This window comes from Topomyia yanbarensis, chromosome 2, assembly GCF_030247195.1.
Source record: "Topomyia yanbarensis strain Yona2022 chromosome 2, ASM3024719v1, whole genome shotgun sequence".
NCBI classification, from domain to species: Eukaryota; Metazoa; Arthropoda; class Insecta; order Diptera; family Culicidae; genus Topomyia; species Topomyia yanbarensis.
Genome location: NC_080671.1, coordinates 164,343,180 through 164,367,242, shown reverse-complemented (window position 1 = coordinate 164,367,242; position 24,063 = coordinate 164,343,180). Strand labels below are relative to the sequence as shown.

At 35.9% G+C, this 24,063-nt stretch overlaps 1 protein-coding gene across 1 annotated transcript; it reads right to left on the bottom strand.

The window, feature by feature from the left end:
* Positions 1–12,173: 12,173 nt before the first annotated feature.
* Positions 12,174–14,289, bottom strand: LOC131681992 (uncharacterized). The gene is made up of 2 exons (XM_058963117.1): positions 13,750–14,289; positions 12,174–13,696 (listed from the first exon to the last, which is right to left on the bottom strand). Exons 1-2 carry the CDS (start codon positions 14,076–14,078, stop codon positions 13,264–13,266), a joined length of 762 nt encoding a protein of 253 aa, XP_058819100.1. The 5' UTR covers positions 14,079–14,289; the 3' UTR covers positions 12,174–13,263.
* Between the last annotated feature and the right edge of the window lie 9,774 nt (positions 14,290–24,063).

Sequence of the window (24,063 nt, the reverse complement as noted above, 5' to 3'; positions counted from 1 at the left end):
CTGAAACTATATTTTTGCGCCCACTGTTTAAAGTTTACATGGGATTTTATATGATAAAATTAACTTTCACAAAATAATTCCTCCAGGAGTCGCCGATTGCTTCCTAAAAATAAACCGTTATGTGGCTTTTGTAGGAAATTTAACAAAGAAACAAAGTCTCTTTTCGAGACGATCTGTCGCTTGAGAAAAAAGTTATTAGCTGAAACCAATTGATGCTCTGATATGATATGCTTGATGAAATATTCATTTTTTCTAGCACCACTGTTGTTGGTTGTCCAATTATGTGCAATTTTGTTTTGATCTTTTCTTAATGTGTCTAAATCATTTATCTATATTGTTTGACCACTTCGCAAGAGTTTTGAGGGATAAATTGAGTCTTCTTTTGTACATAATAAAAGGAAATTAAAGATTTTTTTATATAAATTGAACGTCAGCAGCAGTAGCTGAAGATTAATGAAAAGTAAAATTTTCATTAATCTTCAGGGCATCAATCTCGGTTTTTGCTTAATAACTTTTTCCACAAGCATCAGATCGTTTCGCGGTCTTCTAGACTTTGTTTCGTTGACAAATTTCCTATAAAAATCAGATCTATTTATTTTTAGGAGGTAACGGGCGACTCTTGGAAGAATTAATTTGCAAAAGACGTTTTCCCCATACGAAATCCCATGTAAACTTTAAACCGTGAGCGCAAAAATATAGTTTCACCGATCGAACTAAAAATTTGCAGAGTTGTTCTGGGAGCTAAATGAGACCCAAAAAGTTACTCGGAGCGAAATTTTTTTTTTTTCATATAACCATGTCCCACTCGTATCGAGAATGCAGTTGGTGAATAACAATAGTGCCGGCACAGTTCGCTACTTTGCTGATGCCATTCAAAATGTATATTTATGAAGGACTTCACAATATTAGAAGAGAACTAGTCAATATGTTTACAATACTGATAAAAATGTAAATGTAATGTCTATTAATTTTACACAGATTTTTGCAATAAGCGGTGGCTTATTAATGTTCCTACTTCGCATCTACCAGCCATACAAAATGAGAGATTGGACAGTTAATCAATGGCTTTGTAATGTTAATGTGCTTTAAATTACTCTTATTTTATTTGTATTATAAAAGTTATATAGCATGTATGTGTATAATGTTTCGTTCTTCGAATGTAAAGAAAATTAAATGCATTTTTTTTAGTTTTCAATCTTGATACTCCTCACGCGTTACTTCCTAAACCTGTCAGGTATCGGTCGCGTGTTTTAAAATACAGTTTTTCGTTGTGTATGCTATTGTGTAACCATCAGAAATTGAAATAATTGGATAGTAGGTAACGATACAAACTGATTCATCCACCAGCCGTGTACTGCTCACAAATATTTCCTTCTCAACAAAAACTTCTACTGTTTTTAAATGTTTCGCAGCTGAAGTTGCCGAGTTATTTTTCAGCGCCAATTATTATCGCTGTACTGAACAGAATAAATAAATTTTGACATGACCTGTTAGGAAATAATCTTAATTCAGTAGAGGATACGATTACCATAAATTACAGTAAAAATGATTTTGTAAAAGTGGTTATTAGCTGTGATTTGATTGGTGGTCTTCAGTTCAATGATCATAAATTTGTTTCAGACTCAATAAACAAACGGCAAAACTGAAACAAACGGCCATCTTCCGTCTAAACAAACAGCGAGCGGTAAGGCAAATTTTTTGGCTGTTTCGATAGTAAAGGGACAACTACATAATTGGCGCTTTTGAAACTGAACAAATAAAAGTAAAGGAAGAAAAAAACCATAGCTTTTTAGCTCTAATGAAGCAAACAAACAACAACAAAGTATAGCCAAATACCCCAAATACAAATTAAATACGCCAAGGTCCCATACAAAAGGGTGATCATTTTTTGGCTCTCCGAAAACTAGATTTAATGAACCCTATGCATGGATTATGCTTGACAACTAGCGGAACCAGGGGCTATTCGGACCTACTTAAGCAAATCGCCCTTTAGGTGGATAGATGTGAAAAAAATACCGGTCAAAGGTTATAATTGTTAGTTTGAAACCTCAGCTACATTTCGGTGCCATAAAAATTCAATTGCATCACTCCATTTCAGCGCTGGGCGACGATTTACAATACTACGTTTTTCCATCCTTTTACAATGTAGGGGTAATTCGGACCTCCCTACGGGGCAATTCAGATAGTTTGTGGCGATGCGTTTGTCGTGAAAATGAGCACACATTTCAACCTCTGCCTTGGTTCCTTCCAGTAGGGCATGTTTGGCCAGTTCTCCCGGAAACAGAAAACGACGCGATGCCTCGTTCGCAATGCACTCGAAGATGTCGTTCATGGAACTAGTTAACTGTTCATGGTGCTCATCGCCTTCGACTAGACTCCGGTGTCCGGAATTAGAGATGGGCGAAACAGTTCACTTCGAAGAACCATTCCCGACTGAACAGTTCTATAAAAAGAACTAGTTCAGATGAACCGTTCTTCCGTTCAGCTGATATTTTACTTTTATCTAGCGAATGTCTCAAAACATTCGATTCTTGGAGAGGGACCAAACAGATGCTGCCCAAACTATTATACCTCTGTATGCTTAACAAGTTCATCAAGGGCTCGATTTCTTCATTATGTATAATAGAGATGGTCGGGTTTCAATTTTTTCGAACCCGAACCCGACCCGAACCCGAGAGCTTGAAAATTGAAAACCCCGAACCCGACCCGAGCCCGAAATTATAAAATTTGAAAAACCCGAACCCGACCCGAGCCCGAAAATTTTAAAATTGAAAAACCCGGACCCAACCCGTACCCGAGAATGAAAATTTTGTAAAACCCGAACCCGACCCGGAGAATTTTAAAATTTGAAAACCCGAACCCGACCCGGAAATTAAAAATTTGAGAAACCCGATCCGAACCCAACTTGCTAGTACGGAGAATCGACCAAAGATCTCGAAGATTTCTAATTTTAGGCACCCGAGCTGGACCCAAGGCTCATCTAAGAGTAGTAGAATCATTCGAATCACCATACGCAAAACGAATCACTGGCGAGTAGAAAAAAAAATAAAATAAAATAATTTATTACTGGTTGGTACGGTCAAATTTGTGTCGAAGGGTGTCAATCAACATTCTCTGACGCGTTTTTTATGTCACATCATTAGTGTTAGGATTATCTATGATGGGGTATCTAAATTATATTATGCTTCAGATTATACGGTAAGCGCGCCAGTAGAGATGCTTCGACATCTCCAACGGAGCTTTCGGAACGACTCCAAACTTTAAAAAATCCGTCAATGGCTTCAACAGAACACACAATTTGCGATTAATTCCTCAAGAGCGTGGAAATCCATATATTTCCATGAAGAAATCCGGATCATGCAACGGCCCAGTCCGGGGACAATCTGACAATCTGTGAGTTTAATATATGGGAATTTGTCTTTGTAGTCAATGGTTGAAAAGCATCTCGTGGATCGCAACTAGGCCAAGAATATACAAATCGCGCTGCCTTGAAATTTAATTATCATTTTAATTCATGTTTCTATTTATAATATACATAGTTAAAACAATTATAATTCAATATGTAGCAAAAAGTACTACTATTCAGTATACTCGCGACACCCACTTTTCGATTTTTATCGCGACTGTCAAAACGACCAATCAGGAGCGGATCAATAGATAGATATTTATTGTCTCTACTTCCCTTAGATTTTCACTCGCTTTGCTGTAGATACGATTTGCTGTAGGCTTAAGCCGAGTTTCACGCGTTTACTCTAACCGCGGCCTAAGTATCAGTTTTAAAGTACCTATCGAAATTTATAACAGAAAGTTTAACCAATATTTTCCGAGAAATTTCTGTGGACTTGGTTTGTTACTAATTATCATGAAAAATAAATTGCAAAAACATTTAAGATTTGAAACGTATTGTTGAATACTCTAAAATGAATGTTCGTTTAAAAAATAAAATAATTCGCGTAGCTTGCGAATCTGAAGAGAGGGAATTTTATACAAGAATGAAAAAATACAATATTTGAGCACCAGAAAACAACGACGAATTCTAGCGATTCAAATGTGCCAACATTTAGTACGGTTATATGTGTCATCCATTCGTATCAAGAAGTATAATACACTACTACAAAAAGAGACTGGGTTTTGTGTACAGACGCCAACTGCATCAAGAAATGGTTCGGTTGCTTTGTTCAAAACCCGAACCCGACCCCGATCATTTCTAATTTGAAAAACCCGAACCCGACCCGAGCCCGAAAGTTCAAAATTGCAAAAACCCGGACCCGACCCGAACCCGAGATTTCCAAATTTGAAAACCCGGAACCTGACCCGAACCCGAGAAGCTTAAATTTATAGAACCCGAACACGACCCGAAACCCTTCGCGTTCGGGTCGGGTCCTAAAACCCGAACCCGACCATCTCTAATGTATAACTAGAGAAATAGAGAACGAGATGAGTTGTTCGCTTATGAGTCGTTCTTCGCCGGTTTTATTCTGGGAGAGCACAGAGAGCGGTTTGTGGGACGGCAAGTCAGTTCATTTTCATTCGTTCGCCTAAAAATCGGTCCGAGAAATTCGCTAAACGGCTTTGGGTCATATTCAGTTCATTCGCTTTGAAGAGAATTGAGAACTACCGTTCTTTTAAAAAGAACTTCCGTTCGCTCATTCTCTTCAAAGAACCAGTTCACTTCAACCGTTCGCGAACGAATTGCCCATCTCTAGTCCGGATGGACTTGCATCAATAGAAGTAGATAGCGTAGCTCCCCTTGTGGCGTTGCTTTCGCCTTTTCTTCTCTCCTTTCATGATGTTCACATTCAATTAATTATTATTAAAATTTCAAAATTAAAATCATCAAATTAATTTTTTTTACAAAATTCACTTCATTCTTCCTAAATTTAATTGATTGGTTCTGAAAAAGAACGCTTGCTTTGAGTTTTATTATAGGAGTCACAATTCAGGCTGGCTCACCGTTGGTAACTCACTTGGTATGTTTTGCTTTCGATTTATGAAACACTATTAGCAATTCGTTTATTAGGAGGAAAGTTATTAATGTTCAAAGTGTACATAACGCTTCCGCTTTGAAAATATTGGAACTATACCCAGTATAGTAAAGAAAGACGTAAGTCTTAAGTCCGTAAGACAAAATGCCAAAATATCCTGTCTCCTGTGGTAGAAGACAAAAGGTTAAGTCGTCGGAAAACTCCAAGCTTACTCATTAGACTGGTTCAATTTTTGACTTTTAGCTCCACCAGGCTCTACTCATTCCTTTCATGGCCCTTAGTAATTGTGCAAATTTTGGTACCGATCGGTTGTGTCTACGGACCCTCCAAAAATTTCAAAGTTTATATGGAAATTAGTATGAAAAATCGGAGAACATAGAAAATAAATTCTTAATAATCACCTCATCAATCAATTCATGAGAACACTATATAATTCTAAAGGTATTCTTCTACTGAACACATTTGTGGAACATTGTAAGTTTGTGAAAATTCGCTGAGAAAAGTTATTAACTAAAGAAACAGCATGACTTCAAAACAAGTGGATTTTATTAATAATCATAGCAACCCTGTTTGAATAGCTCCATCGTTATACAATTGTAAACTAGACTTGCCACCCACCACTCGCGTAGTTATTCAAACAGGGTTGCTATGATTAATAATAAAATCCACTTGTTTTGAAGTCATACTGCTTCTTTAGTTAATAACTTTTCTCAGCGAATTTTCACAAACTTACAATGTGCCTCGAATATGTTCAGTAGAAGAATACTTTTAGAAATATATAGTATTCTGATTAATTGATTGATGAGGTGATTTTTTAAGAATTTATTTTCAATGTTACCCGATGTTCCATCCTAATTTCCATATAAACTTTGAAATTTTTGGAGGGTCCCGTAGACACAACCGATCGGTACCAAAATTTGCACAATTACTAAGGGCCATGAAAGGATTCAGTAGAGCCTGGTGGAGCTAAAAGTCAAAAATTAAACCAATCTTTTACTCATATTACTCTATTTCACACTTTTCTAAACTTTCTTCCCTCACCGTCTCGCTCAGGGTTGTTAATCGATAATTAATCGTCATCGTCGATAACGTTAACCACCCGTCAACGTCATCGGAAACTCCGTTAACGATAATTTATCGTCGCCTTCATCGTCATCGTCGATAATTGTATCGTCGTTTTCATCGTCATCGTCATCGTCGGTTCATCGGTTATCGCGATACATTTTACGTTACTTTCCCGTTTATTGGGGTTGAAGTTGATGCGGTTAACTTTCAATTGTTTAGAAATAAATAACTATTGAAGGACATGTTGTTGGCAGTTGAAAATCAATAGTTTTGGACATTTTCTATGCACAGGGGGGGGGGGGGGGGTCCGACGATGTGTCAAAATGGAATTTTTTGTCAACTTTTCGGGAGAGTTTTATATTGAAGGGAAAGTTATTGGCAGTTGACAATCAACAGTTTTGGACATTTTCAATACACAGGGGGTTCGACGATGTGTCAAAATGGATTTTTTCAACTTTTGAGGAAAGTTAATATAACAAAGAAGTTATTGGTAAGTGAAAATCAATAGTTTTGGGCATTTTCAATGTACCGTCGGTGCATCAAAATAGATTTTTTTTTCAACTTTTCGCGAACTTTTTATATTGAAGGGCAGGTTGTTGGCAGTTGAAAATCGATAGTTTTGGACATTTTCAATTCACACGAGGGTCCAAATTGGCAAAAAGGAGAAATAAATTCTTTGAACCACGAAAAACATTTTTAGTTATAGTGTCTTCAGCAAAGCTTATTCATATTTTTTTGCATTTAAAAAGTATTAGTTGGGTGATTAATCCCTCTAAAGCTGAGAAGAAATTTTTTGCTTATGTTTATGAAAATTAAAAAAAACTTTCTTTGGCAAAGTTGTTGAGAATATCTTAAGTATTAACGTCGCTGAAGAGACTATGTGTTTATCTATCGATTTTAATTTACATTTGTGGAGATTTCTTTGATATACCCCTGAAAATTGCTTTTTTCAGAATACTTTTCCTGGTAATTTTGTAGAATTTCAAAATGTGCCAAGATGTTGTTCAGCATAAGAAAATACAGAATTTTTGTAATGTAAGTTTATTTGTATTTCTTACAACTTAGAAGTTATCGAATGTTTTAGTGCCCAAAAAGCAATATTTTGGTACGGAAGCCGCAAATTTTCGCAGACGAATACCAATACGAATCTGTAAAACAAACACTATCAAAATCGTTTGGTGGGCTCTAGCTTACGTTCAAGTCAAATTCGAGTAAATTCCTTCTTTAGCATATTTTTCTTATATTAGAAATGCAAAATATACAAAAATAATAATACTGTACTGTAAGACCTCCTTAAGGGAATTTTTTGCTAAATGATCAGAACGGGTTATGAGGCTTTGTCGAGGAACTAATGAAAAATATTTTAACCGCTCCGGTTTATTAAAAAGAAAGAAAAAAAATATGTTAGTCCAGGTGTTTGCGTTTCGACTTCGTCTCTTCAGAACCAGAAAAAATATGTGCCGATTTTGTCAATGTCATCGTTTTGTCAGCCTATAATTCGCCAAGGGCCTGATAAAAACGGGTCTTCACTGTATTCAAAAAACGAATAAAACTCTATTATGACGCCGTACATAAATCACACTACATATTTAAGGGTAAAAGAAGGAAGCATGAAGCATCTTGTTACATAGTGGAGAGAAGAAACGGAGGAGGGGGCTAAAAGCTCCCTAACTAGAAAAAGGAAATCAAACGTTGGAAATATGTATGTATATTCTCCTTTTTAAAATCCGAAATCTTCTGGATTAAATTAAAATTACAATAAAACCTGTTAATCACCACACGACTTAAATGTGTAGTGTAATTTGTGAATGGACTAATAATAGTGGTTTAGTAGGTTTTTTCAATATATGTTTTTGCATGCTAAAAATTACTATTTGTACAATAGCTCAAAATTTGTTTTCTTCATGGTCAAAACAATTTTGGTCACCTTTTTGCCGCTTGGAAACACTGTGCACCTGGGACTCTTCTGTGCACCAACTTACTCGAAATTTTGATTTTCAATTTTGACACATCGTCGGACCCTTCTGCGTATTGAAATGTCCAAAATTATTGATTTTCAATTGCCAACAACTTTCCCTTCAATATAATACATTTTCCCGAAAAGTTGAAATAATTTCATTTTGACGCATCGTCAGACCCCGATGTGCATAGAAAATGTCCAAAACTATTGATTTTCAACTGCCAACAACATGTCCTTCATAAGGTATTTATTTCTAAACAATTGAAAGTTGGCCGCATCAACTTCAACTGCAATAAACGGGAAAGTAACGCAAAATGTATCGCGATAACCGATGAACCGACGATGACGATGAAAGCGACGATACAATTATCGACGATGACGATGAAGGCGACGATACATTATCGTTAACGGAGTTTCCGATGACGATACATTATCGTTAACGAGTAACGCCGATAAATTATCGTGAATATTGTATCGCATTAACAACCCTGGCTCGCTCTTCCTTGAGTACAATATTTGGCTCTTAATATAAAAAAAAATGCTTCCAATCCCTTGCTAATTGACTCTTGTTGAAACAAAAAAAGTTTAGCTTATTTAAAATCGTTAATAAATAAGACAAAAAGTAGTACAGTAAACTCTCGCTATGTTGATATTGAAGGGACCATCGACATAGGGAGAGATCGACATATAGAACACAATGATTTTCTTTGAGACAACTTTTCCTTCAGGACATCATAATGCATACCGAGAAATGAAGATAGATGCTGGTATTGGGGGAGTAGGGTAGTAGACGACGAGGTAAAGTGCACACGCACTGCAAAACATCAAGTTTGCTGTTTGAGAAGGAATCTCTTATTTGCAGTTTATCATTCTGCCCCACATGTAGGGGAACGTGGGGAGACTTGACCAGGTTTTCAGCTAAACCTGCATAAATCTCCAAAAAAGTTTTCAGTGCTTCCAAAGTCATTGAGATATAATGTAAAAAGGTATTATTCGTGTTCATAATTTTTTGCGGAATTTTTAATTTACTTTTTCAGACGTTATAAAAGTTTGTCTGAGATCGTTTTTTTTGGTCAAGTCTCCCACTGCGGAGAGACTTGACCAAGGCCTGGAGAGACTTGACCAAGAGAATTTTGAAAAATCAGAACAAAAAATGACATAAATAATACTGTAATCCTTTTGTCCATATTTTCGAGGTCATTAGGTAACAGTAAAAATATAAAAGGGTTGCATTTCATAAATTTCGACTGTGTTTAATGCATTTCCTTTTAAGGATTAATTGTACTGCTTACATTGCATATTAACAAGTCACGAAATCAGCCATATTACTACTAACTTTGTTTATTAGTACAACAAGATATAGACTGATGTTTGAGGTAGGATTTTTTGGTGACGTGATTAACACTAACAGTAGGTACGACAGCATAGTAAATATCAGAAAACAATTATCTTTCTTCGGCTTATTGCCACTTGGTCATGTCTCCCCATAAAATCTTGGTCAAGTCTCCCCAACATTAATTATTGCGTTCAATCTCGTGCAAATTTTAGTAATAACTATTTCAATGTTCCGATTTATGTAAAATCATTTCACTAGTTCATAAAGTATAAAATAATGTATGAGTACTTTACAAGTAATTATTAGGCGAGTAGATATGTCCATACAAATTTTGATAAAAAATTACATCATATAACGCAAATTTATTAAATACGGAATCTTTTCTATAAAGAAAGATTTTTTCATTCCAAACTTTTAAAATTACCTTAACGGACTGAAACTAGTATAAAAATATTTTTTAATTTTTTTTAAGAACCTAATAGAACACGTCATAGCCAATAATAGAATTCTGCGCTTGGTCAAGTCTCCCCATGTTCCCCTAATTGAAAGTGTTTTGACCACGAAGGTATGATTTCCGTGCTACAGATGGCTGCCTTTTAAATAATTTTATAGCACGTGAAGGTAAAATTTTGAACCCAAAAATGCATAATTTCTAGAAAACCTCAATATATGCAGATTAAGATGAATTCGTTTTACAAAGTTTCGTGGAAAACATATTGAATATCCACTTTACCCCAAATCATGTCTTTACTGCCCCTACATGCAGAATATTGATATAGGACTTAGCGCCCTGATCACCAATTTTCATTTCATTATGCATATGCTTTGTGATGTCCTGAGAGAAAAAAAACACATCGACATAGAGAGAGAATAATGCAGGCAAATATAAAGCTAGGTACATCGAGACAGGGAGATATCGAGATAGAGAAAATATCGACATAGAGGACTTTTTATACGTGCGATTTGAAGGGACCCACGAAATAATCGAGATAGAGAAAAATATCGACATAGAGAATATCGATATAGAGAGAGTTAACTGTATCCTACATTCTTCAAATCATTCCGAAGTTCAGATTTTGCAGCTTTAAACGTAAAATAAGTATTGTAGGTGTCCTAAATAATTTTAAAATACGAACGATTTTTTTCTAATACCATTTTTTTCGATCTCTTACCTTATTGTGTATAAACAGGGTTTTTACACAGTAGCATGACAGTCATGAAAATGGCATATATCATTCTCGTAGTAATTATTACAACGACTGAGAAAAACCTAGGGGTTCGAATTGGTCTGTGACTCCCAACGTTTTGCTATTTCGTTTATTTTGAGACTCCACTTAAATAAATAGGAAACATTCTAAGAACACTCAACAATTTAATTCCATGCGGTCAATTTTTCAGTCGGTCAAACAAAAGATCATAAGTCATCATCTTGAAATATATTATGATATATATATATATATATATATATATATATATATATATATATATATATATATATATATATATATATATATATATATATATATATATATATATATATATATATATATATATATATATATATATATATATATATATATATATATATATATATATATATATATATATATATATATATATATATATATATATATATATATATATAACGACGAACTAGCTTAAATAAACAATGAGGTTACGTGAATACCAATTGTTTGTGTTCTGACAGAAACGGTTGTGTATCGGCTTACGCGATTGTGTCCTACCTGAAACAAACGTTACAAATAAAGACAAGCATTCGAAACTTTGAATTTTGAGCTGAGACGCTTGTATCAGGGATGAGGCAGATTGTTGATTTCAACAAAGGCTCTATTCGCTTTCAACTAGTTTAAATCATAAAATCATTTAATATTTTGGTTAAAAAATTTCTGAATAGGTTTTCCGTGCCCAAATCAATTTTTTTGAAAAATCTCATTTTTTTGTTTCGGAGCTCTAACAGAGAATCCCAAATACTTTATTGCACATTTCACACCTAATTGGACTATCACACAGCACCTTTTTTCAAAGCGCGGTGAAAGTGTATCTTCACGTTGGATCGCTTGGGAATCTTTAGTGCACTTATTTATTATAAATCTTGGAATGAGTGCATTAGAGACTTCCAAGCGATCAGACGTGAATGTGTACTTTTATCCCACTTCCCCGATTTCAACTAATCAATGCTTCGAAAAAAAGATTTGATATAACAAAGCTTCTATTGATGTCTAACGTAGTGATCAGAGTGATCTGAATACAATTTGATAGTTCAACCACAGACTAACAGACATAACGCTATGAGGGAATTCCCTCAAAAAACATCGATCCGACAATTTTCCCAGAACACTAGCTCCACCTTTTATTCACGGTCCCAAACACTCATTCACTGGTAGGTCGCCCCTCAGGTTTGGGAGAAACTTTTCACTAGTGGTCTATCCCCCGTATGCTTGTTCATATGACAGTGGCGCCATAATTTCAAATTTGGCCACAGTCCCAACTGAAAAAATTTAAAATGACCGTTAAAGCGGGCGAAGCTTCTTTTTTAAGTGTTATGTCTGTTAGTCTGTGGTTCAACAACCATGGTTCTAATAAAAAAATATTTCAGCAAAATGAATGTTTTCGAAACAATCAAATTTCTGTTTGAAAAGAACATGCTTAAAATTTAAAATTCAACTAAACGTTTTATTGTTTCGAATGGGCCGCAATCTTCCGCTTGTCATTATTCGAAGAGTTCAGGAGCAAATGTAAAATTACAGAGAACAGACGTACATTTCTATGTAAATTTCTTTTTATTTAGAATTTAAAATTCCAATGCTTTAATTTTTTGCCTAACCACAAATGTTCACAATAGGTTTAATGTAGTGCATTTTAAACTTTTTGTTTTCAATAAAATTACTTATCATATTTAAACGATGAAATACCATCATACGATGTTTTGTTTAAACAATGTTGAAACCTGTTGTTTAAGGCACTCGTTTCCTGTATTGTTCGTAATCAAATTGCTGGAATGTATTTAATGAAGTCATCTTGTACCACTTTAATATTAAATAATGTACCTCTCATATATATTCTGCTTATGAATTGCTTGCGGATATGAATGAACATATTCTCATTGAGTCTACTTGTATGAATGACAGTTTCAAATTTTGTCATGTTTTCATTAAGTAAAATCTCATTGGGTGTTTTTTTTATAGAAATTGTTTTGATTATCATTAAAGCAATCGTCGTAGAACCTATTCTCAAGTTGACATTGTATATAGCTTTTGGAATTTTTTAAACGAAACCAAAACATGTGGGACATACCATAGAACAATTAACAATTTTGCATATATCGATGGAATGCACAATAAGAGAATGTATTTAGTTAGAACTTTAATTCACTATTTTCTCGTTAGTTTTCGTTATGATTTTGGGATTTTGACAACTAGACAATTTGACATGTGCGTGCGAAGGGATTGTACTTAGAATTCTTACGTTCGTCTTTCTAGAAATTTATCAGGTATAGAAGCTTATTTCTAATTAATTATAATTACACGAAACGTGGTTTGAAAATTGTTTTGATGTACGTACGTATTTATATCGTAATCTTTCCAACGATTGTACGAATAAAGTTACAGGTAGTAGCAACGTAGCAGGTAAGTGTCGAAAAAAGGCATGATAAAAGCAAATCTTATGATTATAATTGTTTTGGCTATTTTTTTCTTTTCCATCTTAATGAAGTTAATTAGCTTTCATTTAACAATGCCAACCAAAACATGATCGCATCAATACTGAAGATCCACCAAGGAAAAAAACATGTCTAGAAACAGCTTAATTCTACATTGTTGCTTATACCCATAATTCTTAACTTATTACTAATAAAAATGGACGTTGCAACGTTGTAGTTGTATGTGCTTATTCTAGTTTTAAACCCTTACGCGTCGACTTGCTCTTGCGCGTTGAGCTGCAATAACCACTGTCCAAATCCAGAGGGCGATACAAGTCCACGAACAGATGAGCCCTATAATCAGTGCTGCAGCTGTGTTGATTCGCCCTTCACGACGTCGATCCCAGGAAACATCCTGATGTAAATAGTCCATGAAATCGAAAACTGCTGCACAAGATAGTCGGCCTTGAATGGCAGCTACCAGAGGGCCACTAGCATGCATGTACTTGATCAGTTCGTTGCGATATTGCTTACAGCTATACAGAAACCCGTCCAAGTACATTGCCGCATGAACCAGCGTGAACAAAGCCATGAAACTGCCAATAATGCTCACAGGAATCCAATAGTAGGGACTTATGTCGGTTTCGTCCGTAACATCGGTTTTAGTTGTCATGAGGATTATTTCGCCGGATCTACAATACAAATGTCACAATAGTGTTGTCTATTAGTTCAAATTGGAACTTACCTTTGACGCACCGTGGCCGTCGAAGTATTTCTCCTAGGTCTACCGCAACATACTCGAAATACGTGGAAGATACCAAATATAGAGCAAAAAAGTATGGGAAATACTAGCCCATACGTTGCCCAGTGGCAGTAAGCTATGTGGCCACCCGTAAAGTAGGTAGGAGTCGAGAGTCCCTTCAGAATGCATCCACAATTGGTTTCTACACAGGTATCCAGCACATACCGCCAGTGGTGCCATGCAACTGCCGTTGAAATGCAGCAGATAAAAGATAACGCGCCGATAAGAGGGTACAGATATGCTAGACGTTTTTCACTTCTGTATTCATTCATGTTGAATCACTTTCTGTTTTCAAAATAATGTTAACTTAATTGAATTCTTTTGATTCGTATATTTTATTTCAAAATAGCCCAAGTCTAAAGATATTAATGCGAATACACCGGATTACAAACAACCAGAGCTGGGCGTGTACTTTTTAAAACACAACTTGATCAAAACAAAAAGAAGTCTCTCTCGGACTGGTAGTACCTACGCACAGAGACTGGTTAAGGTTCAAAGAACTTTCAATGAGCGTCTACACGAATTGAACGCTTGATAGTATGCGTGGGAAAAATGCGTTCAACTTTGTCAGCGGTTTATCCATACAAAGCATTTATTAAACGCTAAAAGAAGAATATCAGTCGATTTATTAGATTATCACGATTCAAATCATGCAAAATAGTTGGTGGAAAAACAATTGACCGGGTGCAATGGTGCTTTTGAAAAAGTGGCGGTGATTTTTCGTCACACCACCATGTCCCGGGGCACGCAACACAACTGCGTAGTGAAACAACCAAGGCCACTTTTTCAAAAGCATCATCCCGCCCGGTAAATTATTTTTCCACCAACTACTTTGCATGATTTGAATCCTGATAATCTAATAAATCGACTGATTTTCTTCTTTTTGAGTTTAATGACTGCTTTATAAGGATAAATCGGCGACAAAGCTGAACACTTTTTTTCCTACGCCTACTATCAAGCGTTCAATTCTAACACATGCTCAAAAAAGGTAACTTGAGCCTTAATTCATCTTCACGAGCGACGCCACGACTATGGTCGCTATTACCTACACCGAAGCGTGCACTTTATTACATAAATATCTGGTTTCATGCCACAAAGATGTTGGTGTGCATGTGGTATACGTAACTCTCACCTGTGCGTCCTTATAAACACAGCCAATTTCTTATACCTTTTGCGCGGAGAACACGGATGGTCGTTTGCAGCTTTTCCTCAAATAAATGAATCATTAGGTACCTACACGGCGAAACACAGCATAAAAATAATTTTCATATTAGGTTTGGGTGTGGTATTTTAAATAGGAAGCTAATATGTTTAGAACAATATTTAATTATAAATGCACACTGCGAGAGCAATTCTAATTTCTCTTTATAAATTGTTATTAATTTATTCAATTAATTTGATGTCAAGTTCAAGCACATACGCAGTCTAATTGTTCTCATATACTAAGTCGCCGTCGAAAGCGTAAGCAAACATGTGATCCAGGCGTTTGCCCGGTAGGTACACATAATATATATTTAGGAACTATCGATACCTAGTACGGCACACGAAAAAGCGAATAAAATATCGTCACTGCCTAATCGCTTTTTTCTTGTACTGTAATTTGCAATAGTCCCTATGGCTTAGTATACCGAGGAGACGAGTGAATCACAGGTTTGTTTGCTTTTATGATGGCGGGTACCTCGTCTGGCGCAATTTGTTATGCGTCCAAGCAGCAGCGCAATAGCTTCGCCCATATAATTTCACTTTCTCGAGCACAATACCACTGTTAATAATATCAATTGGTTAATAAAATCAATTGGTACAACTTATTTTCTTACTATATACTACTATTCCTATCCTACCGGACCAATGTGCCTGAAGTTTGTATGGAATTTTTCAACAATTTACATGGAGAAAACTCCCTAGCTCGTATTTTCGACACTAGGTGGCACTGTATGCATCGTATTATCACTGTAAGTGAAAATAAGAAAGATAATTTAATTGTCTACAACTTTGTCGAAGACTGCTAGTAAATCCGGCTTTGTTAAAAGAAGTTATTAAACTTTTAACGAAGTGATGTCTGAGTCAGTTTTGCATGGGGCCTAGCAGTGCATGGTTGTGTATCAGTACTCGAGTCCCGCGAGCTATACATTTTTGTGAAATAATGGTTAGATTTAGCTGAATAGTATGTTTACAATAATTGTATTAAATAATACGAGCTGTTTTGGTTAGAAAATTTTAGTTCTACCTGTGACCGCATAGAGGGCGCCACCACTAACTTTTCATAGAAGAGAGATAGAGTATCAAGATGTTCGGATGAAATACTGAAAAATACCTGTTCTATAACTTTGTAGAAGACACCAAATTTCTATCTCTCTCCGTTGAAAAGTTAGTGTTGGCGCCCTCTATGCGGTAACAGGAGGAATTAAAATTTTCTAACCAAAGCATTACTCGTATTATTTACTATAATTCTTGTGAACATACCATTGAGCTAAACGTAACGATTATTTCACAAAAATGTATAGTTCGTGTGACTCGAGTACTGATACACAACCATGCACTGTTAGGCCCCATGCAAAACTGACTCAGACATCACTTCGTTAAAAGTTTAATAACTTCTTTTAACAAAGCCGGATTTACTAGCAGTTTTCGACAAAGTTGTAGACAATTAAATTATCTTTCTTATTTTCACTTACTGTGATAATACGATGCATACAGTGCCACCTAGCGGCGAAAATGCGAGCTGGTGGGTTTTCTCCATGTAAATTGTTGAAAATTCCCATACAAACTTCAGCCACTTTGGTCCGGTAGTTAGACTTGTCCAATTTGCTTCAAATTTGGTGCAAGTACTCCTGGTGGGACTAGGAATCGACTCAGAGGTGGGCCGATAGGGGTCATTTTTTCCTGTCACTCTAATAATAGGTATTATAGTCGCTGTTGTGCTATCTTATGACATACGCCAATTTGGGGTAAACTGAGGCTACATCCAAGTATGACGTAGCATTTTTTAGTGATTTTCAACACCCGCCTCCCCCATCGTAGCATTTGAGATTGAGCTTGTGCACCCCCCTTCCCCCCGCCCTTGGCTGCTACTCCGTTATCGATCTGGACTAGCTGAAGTTGCATAGGGAATCAGTAGATAATTATATGCTTGGGAGTAGCGAAATATCTTTCAATGTGCAAATCCTAGTAATCCTAAAGTTTGATCAATACCGGCGCCAGCCAGGCCCGGACGTATATCGCGGAAGGAATGGTTAGTCCGATACTTGCTTTTTGATAGATGCCGTATATACTACTGCGCACTCCACGAGTATCACGGGAGGAGGATATTTATTAGTAGGTATAGAAGTTGGATTCTACTTCTTCTTTATCGACGCCAGAGAGGTGACTCTACTATCTGGACTAGATATCGATCCATCAACTCATGGACCTAGGACCAACGGCCTTACTTCCCTTCCGAAGGGAGACGTGACAACAGATTTTTTCACCTCAGAAAAATCTCAACGACCTCGGCTGAAATTGAACCCTGGCCCATTGGAATGAATGGCGGTCACGCTGACTACTCAACAGCTCAACAGGGGGGTATCACTCCTGTCATCCGCCATGGAGACTTTGACAGTAGTCAACATATGTGGGCTTAGCCGCTTCTAGGCCCATGTCGCCTGTGCAATAGCATGGGGTTGTTTTGATTTTAACAAAGGCAGATGTTGGCTAGGACAAAATGGCTGCCTAGCAGGGGGCTGCTACTCAACCACCGGCGCCGTCACCGCCTCCCCCATCATAGCATTTCGTCACAAGCCTCTGAACCCCCCTGATAATGATGTGGCTTTACAACAATAGGTGGGGGGGCCCCACAAAGGTGAGCGTAATTAAGATTCGAATCGAAACGACAAATGAACCATTCAGCATAAAAACCAAATAGTTTATTTACACTTTGAATTTAGGATCATCTATAAGGAAACGCGTTAGAAAGTTTAAAGTTGACTTCTAACTTTACCTGCAATTAGGGTAACCAACCTAATTTGGACCCCTACATATTTTGGACCCTGTTAATGTATTTGCCTCCTACACTGCCAAGTTGCTCTGCATTTGTTTGGTTTGATGCAGCAATTACATTCCTTGGGTTGTCTATTAAGTTTCAATATCATTAGCTCATCTGTAATTGTTTAAATCCACAGAATCCACAGTTTTCAAAAATATCACCGAAAACGTTTCATGTTTCAACGATCGCCGAGAGGAACCTTCAAATTGGATTTAAATGTACAGTTAACATATTTTTTATCGATTTAATTAGTTTGTCTGATTTGGTATTATGCATGTTACGTGATTGAAAAGGTTTCTTCGTAATGTTTTATCTAAAAAATCTTAAATAAATGGTGTCCACAATATGTCTTAAAAAATTGATATCAACTTATTTTGGACACCCCTCGATTTTCTTTCTTGACAGCTATTTGTTTATCGAGTTAGAATAATCAAAAAGGGAAAAATTTCGTAACGGTAGGTCGCCTGCTCTTTTTGGTCAAATTATTTAAAAATGTTCAAACCAATGGATGTCGAAAATCAAACGATTGAGGAACATTTCATTGAAGACCATAATATGACCAAAGACGAGACTTCTGAAATCCATGTTGAAGAACATTTGTAGTTCGAATTTGTTGAATTCGACGAGCTACACTGCTGGCCAATAAAATAGGTGCGAGATAAAAATACATGAAATTTTGAGTTCTCTCTAAACATTTTTTTTATTCCAATATTTTATAGTTAGGCACAGTCGTAAATATGGTAAAGAACATTTTTATTTGTAAATTAAATGTTATGCTTTACAGCAACTCTCTCTTCTCAGTGAAATCTAAAAAAGTACCTGGTCAATGAAATAGGTGTATTGTAATCCATTGCATTAAAAATTTTCAAATCCAATGACTTTAAGACTTTAATATTTTTTACAATTAGTAGCCGGTGTAATCTCCCCTATTAAACCAAATTTTATCCATTCGCTTTCGCATTGAGTCATTCAAACGCTGATAAGTTTCCGTTGGCATAGTTTACCATTCCTTTTAAGCTGCTTCCCACAAAAGACTCTTATTTCTGAAATTTTGACCGCATAACTTCTTTTTAAGTACATTTCGTGGATTTTCTACGAGATTGATGACAGGAGATTGGCAGGGTCCAAAATTATAGTCACTTTATTATCCCGAAATTATTCCTTTAGATACTGCGATGTGTATTTTCGCTCAATATATTGCTGATACTGCCATATAAAGGCAAGTTATCTTTGGTATAGGACTGCATGACATCCTTTAGAATGTCCATCTCTTAGCCTTGCATTCAAATCTTGCCATTATAGTGGTGTTGCGAAAAATAGGACTTGCGCTATTCCACGAAAAGTAGCCCCAAACCCCATTGTTCTCGCTTCCATGCTTTACTATATTTTGCGTGTTTCGCAGATCAAACTTTTTGCACTTTGGACTTCTAACGTTTCGTTGTGCATCAGAGGAAAACAGGTTTATCTTCGATTCGTCCCTCCGAAAGATATGTCGCCATTTTTTGATTCCTTCTGAACCAGGCCCATTAACGGTGGTGAAAAGTAAATTGCATATTTGTGTGAAGGCTTTTGCTTCGCAATAGTGGAACCTTTTTAGCAATTCTTTCTGGAATATTGGAATTTTACAGCCTACGGCGAACTGTTCTCGGACTTATCACATTTCCAATTTGTACTGTAATAGTCCTGGATGACAAAAATGGATCAGATTTCGCTAATAATGCAATACAATGGTCAGCTGATGTAGATGTTTTTTAGATTTTTTTGTTTCCTTTTTTCAAAGGTTTTAAGGCATTTGTAAAGTTTTCGGAATGCCGAAGTGTATTCGCGATTTATTTGTACGTCTTATCATCTTTAACAAAATTTCTTAGCAAAACTCGCTCCACTTGAGTACAGTGAGATGCTCGACCCATTCTATAACAAATCTTTAACTTATTCAGCATTTAAATACATTTATTAGCACGCAGAATACAAACTTTACCAAATAAAACATATAATGGTATTGTGTAAAATAATAACCCGTTAATATATTTCACACACCTATTATATTGACCACACAAAAAAGCCTACGGCAGTCTTGTTTTGCATCTTGACAAAGATTGCAAATATATTCAGCGCCAACAACCCACTAGTAACTTGACAGATACCAAGGCTTGTGTGTGCGGTAGGTGTGATTGAGACTGCTGCAACTTGGTATGGGTAGTTGAGAGAAAAACAAAATAATCTATCACACACCTATTTTATTGGCCAGCAGTGTATATGTTGACAAATCTAAGAGACATATCACAGCTAAATAATCATAATAAGAGTGTGCTTGCTGAATTCCTAGAATCGCCTGAAACACTCACACGAACAGGAACATCACGATTCAAGCGACGTAGTCCTGCTATTTCTATTTCTCAAAATGATATAACTAAAAAAATACTTCATGCAGTCAGCCTTCCATATAAAGATTAATGTACAATTTTTGATTGGCTGTCACTGATTTGCTTATGTTCTTCTTTCATGCATTAAATATACTGCAAAGAGAACGAGTCAGTAGGTCAGTTTAGTAGAAAAAATTTCACTGTTTCCAAAATATATTCAGTCACATTCAGTGCGTCCAAAATATGCTAGGAACACTGTCCAAATTAGTGTGGAAGGGTCCGAAATGTGAAAAATTCATGCTGTGAAGAAATGTCATTTTCGAGTTTATGTCAATGTAGCCGGTAAAACATCCATTGACAGTTTTCTTTCAAGAACAGTTATTTTGGAGCAGACTCGTGCATGTATTGCATTAAAAAACATAGGCAAGCAAATATTTTTTGACGTTCACGTAATTTCACTTCCTCTAGGGGTCCAAAATTGGTTGGTTACCCTAATACTTTAACAGTTGTACCGGCAGTTCTCAGTGCACCTCGGGTATGCCTGTCGTAACATCAGGCCGATAAAAATAATGACTTCCGTAGATTTGCGTACAAATGTGCTGGTGTCTTAATTATTCAGCAAAATACTATACATTTGTACATATCTAAATTTGAGTAGTATTTCGTAGGCTCAAATCGTCATCCTGTGAATTTCTATGATCACAAAATATTTAGCTTACAGGTAATCATTTGAAATTTTTCTAGTCTGGAGAATTTGACAGTTAGTTGCTAATATTGTATAAATTCGGTTTTTTAATCGGTTTATTTGACACGGCTCCATGAGTTAGCTTGATTGAGTTGTTGGTCTTTTGTAGTACACAATGTAATGTATACAAAATAAAATTAAAAAATAAAACAAATGCAATTTCTGTCTGTTGGATTCTGCTGATGCAGGTTCTTTTTATTAAGAGTGACGTATTAATTGTATTGGAATTCAAACAGTGTTCCTTTTCTCGCGTTTCCGTAACGTTCATGTAGCCATCGCTTTCTTGGCGCTCGTAAGTTTTTTAGAAATAAAAAAATAAATAGGGTCCTAAAGTATATTTAATTATTTTGTGCTTGACCCATGAAATTAATGAAAAGTAAATTTTTAGCTCACAAAGCGCCTTTAATTGCATCGGAAAAATATTATTTTTCAAATTGTGCAAAAAAGATGAGTTAAACACTAGATAATTGAATAAGCTTCTAAACAACAACAAAAATGTTTGTTTTAGAAAATGCAGAATAATCCATTTATTTCTATTTTAACATGGTCCTATACTTTGGGTTTGATGATTCTACTTTGCGGTGTTGAATAAGTGTTCTTAAAATATTATTATTTCCTAGATTATTACAGATTTTACAAAAAGAAAAAAAAAAAACGATTTTTTTCAAGAATAAAAAATGCTACGCTCTAGATGGGCGGGTATGGATTTTTTCGTACCCGAACCTGACCCGAATATTATTAAAAAAAATCCGAACCCGAACCTGACCCGCACCCAAATCAATAGAAATTTAAAACCGTGTCCGACCCGAACCCGATTTTCAATAAATAAATTTAACCGATTTGATTCGAAAGAGCAGGCAAGTTCGGTGCTAGTTGGCGGTATTTTCCTTTTTTATCTTTTATTATAATATTTCAGCCAATAATTTTCGGGATCATTTCACATTAAATGTTGGAATGATGACATGTTTTTGGTCGACAAAGATATTCGTAGGGTCAGACCAACCGAACCTAAGGGATGCTGAAAACGCCCCGCCAGCAAGGAATAGAATCCCAGTCCGCACTGGTAAATTGCGTGCGCAGGATTCAATGAACACGACTTGCGATTGATTTTTATTTCATTATCTTTTTTAACAAATACATTGAAAACATCCACGACTTTGTTAACATTCTAAAACTCGCGTCATTATATCTAGTACAACACCTTTAGAGGCTCCAGCAAAATCGCGTTTGAGCATCAGCGGCCACTCATTTTGGGAGCCGTTCACGTGAACACCAGTGGTTTAAGCTCGTGTGTCGAACCAATAGACGATTTAAAAATGGCTTTTTTCAACATCGTTTTTAGACGATGCTGAAACAAAAGCTTTTTTAAGGTTTTTCGTGATGTTGTGCATGGCTTTCTGAGAATATTAAATTCAACACATACGTTCAAGTGGAAAAGCTTATTTTCGACCGCAAGTATCATTGGGTGAAAATTACAAAGTTCCTATGTGTGCTTAGTGCCTAATCACAACCATGATGTGAGGGCATTTTTTCCGAAACTATTTTACCGTAAAATCGGGTATATTTGAGCTTATAGAAGACTTCTTTTAGTAAATTTTCGATGAGATCAATTTTTCCAAAAATCATCTAAACAAACATCAATTTTATTCTATTATTTATTCACGCTCATCTTCTATCCGTCACGATTTTTTATAATTTAGCGAGTGATCTAGCAATTGAAAAAGGTACAATTTATCAGCATATTTTGGATTAATTGGAATGATCTCGTGTACATATACATGTACATGTGAACATTGCTTTTTAAGGGGTTACATACCTTATTTTTCATAAAATTGAAAGTTTTTTATTACTTTATCTGAAAGTACAGCTCATTGAGAATATTTTCCAAAATTTTTATAGAGATCCGAGAAATAGATTGAAAGTTAGAGCGCTTCCAAGCGCGCTTTGTCTATCATGAGTAATGGTAACTTGAAATTTTAAACTCGTTTTTCTCGAAATGTTGTTTTTCCAAAAATGGGTTTTTCGTGACCACGATTGCCGAAAAACCACTCAACCGATTTTCTTAGTTTTTTTTCAATCGATCGTAAATAATTTTTCTCGTACCTCAACGATTCCTTTTTTATGCATAGAAAAATCTTTTGTAGATGATAATTTTTTATACTATTTTTAGAGAATCCATTGAATAGACCTTTCTCGTCAAAAAATTTTATATGCTAGAATGCTTCCTTTTTTATCCCCGATTCGTTACTGCATATTGCCGCGATGATTTGGTACCTCTAACTATTCAAAAAATCAAAAATAGTGCGAACTGCTCATTTAACCCCATATTCTGAATACCTATCTTGCCTTGTTTCCCCGTATTTTTACACCATTTGGATGAATTTCCTGTGGGGAATAGTAAAAGGCAAAGAGAATAGGAAAAGAGACGAATAGTGTGAAGCCAAAAATACCTTATTGAGCAGACCAATTGTGCAATGTAAATAAACATTACTCATGCCTGAGTTGGAGGAGATAAGTATTGTAAATCTATCAAAAAAAATTTAAATTTTCGTCAGAATTTAGTGCAATCGTGATTGTAAGATGCATTCTAGAGTCTATGTATGAGTAAAAACAAGTTTTAGAATTATTTCATCTCTTTGTTTCGAAATGCACATCGTTTGATATACAAATTCAACGATCGACAAAAGGTTTGTTTTCAAAATATAATAGGAGTCATTTAAAGTGCTGCCTTTGGAAACGGTTGCCAAATTCTAGTGTTGAAATCATCTTAAAGGGAGTGTTGCCGTTTTGACTGATTTTCACTCTGCGTCTCTTTCACTATTCTCTTTGGTAAAAGGATGCCAAATCTGCAAAAAATTGTTTCAAAATCGTTCAACGCGGGTCGAACGGTGGACGTTTGTTGAACGGTTATTTGGACGTTGTCCAAATTGGTCCAACGAACGTCCTTCATTGGACGATTTTGAAACCAACCGTTCTTAGAGGGTGAGTTCGACAGAATTGACAGCGGTTATTCCTCTACCCACCCTCTAAGAACGGTTGGTTTCAAAATCGTCCAATGAAGGACGTTAGTGGGACCAATTTGGACAACGTCCAAATAACCGTTCAACGAACGTCCATCGTTGGACCCG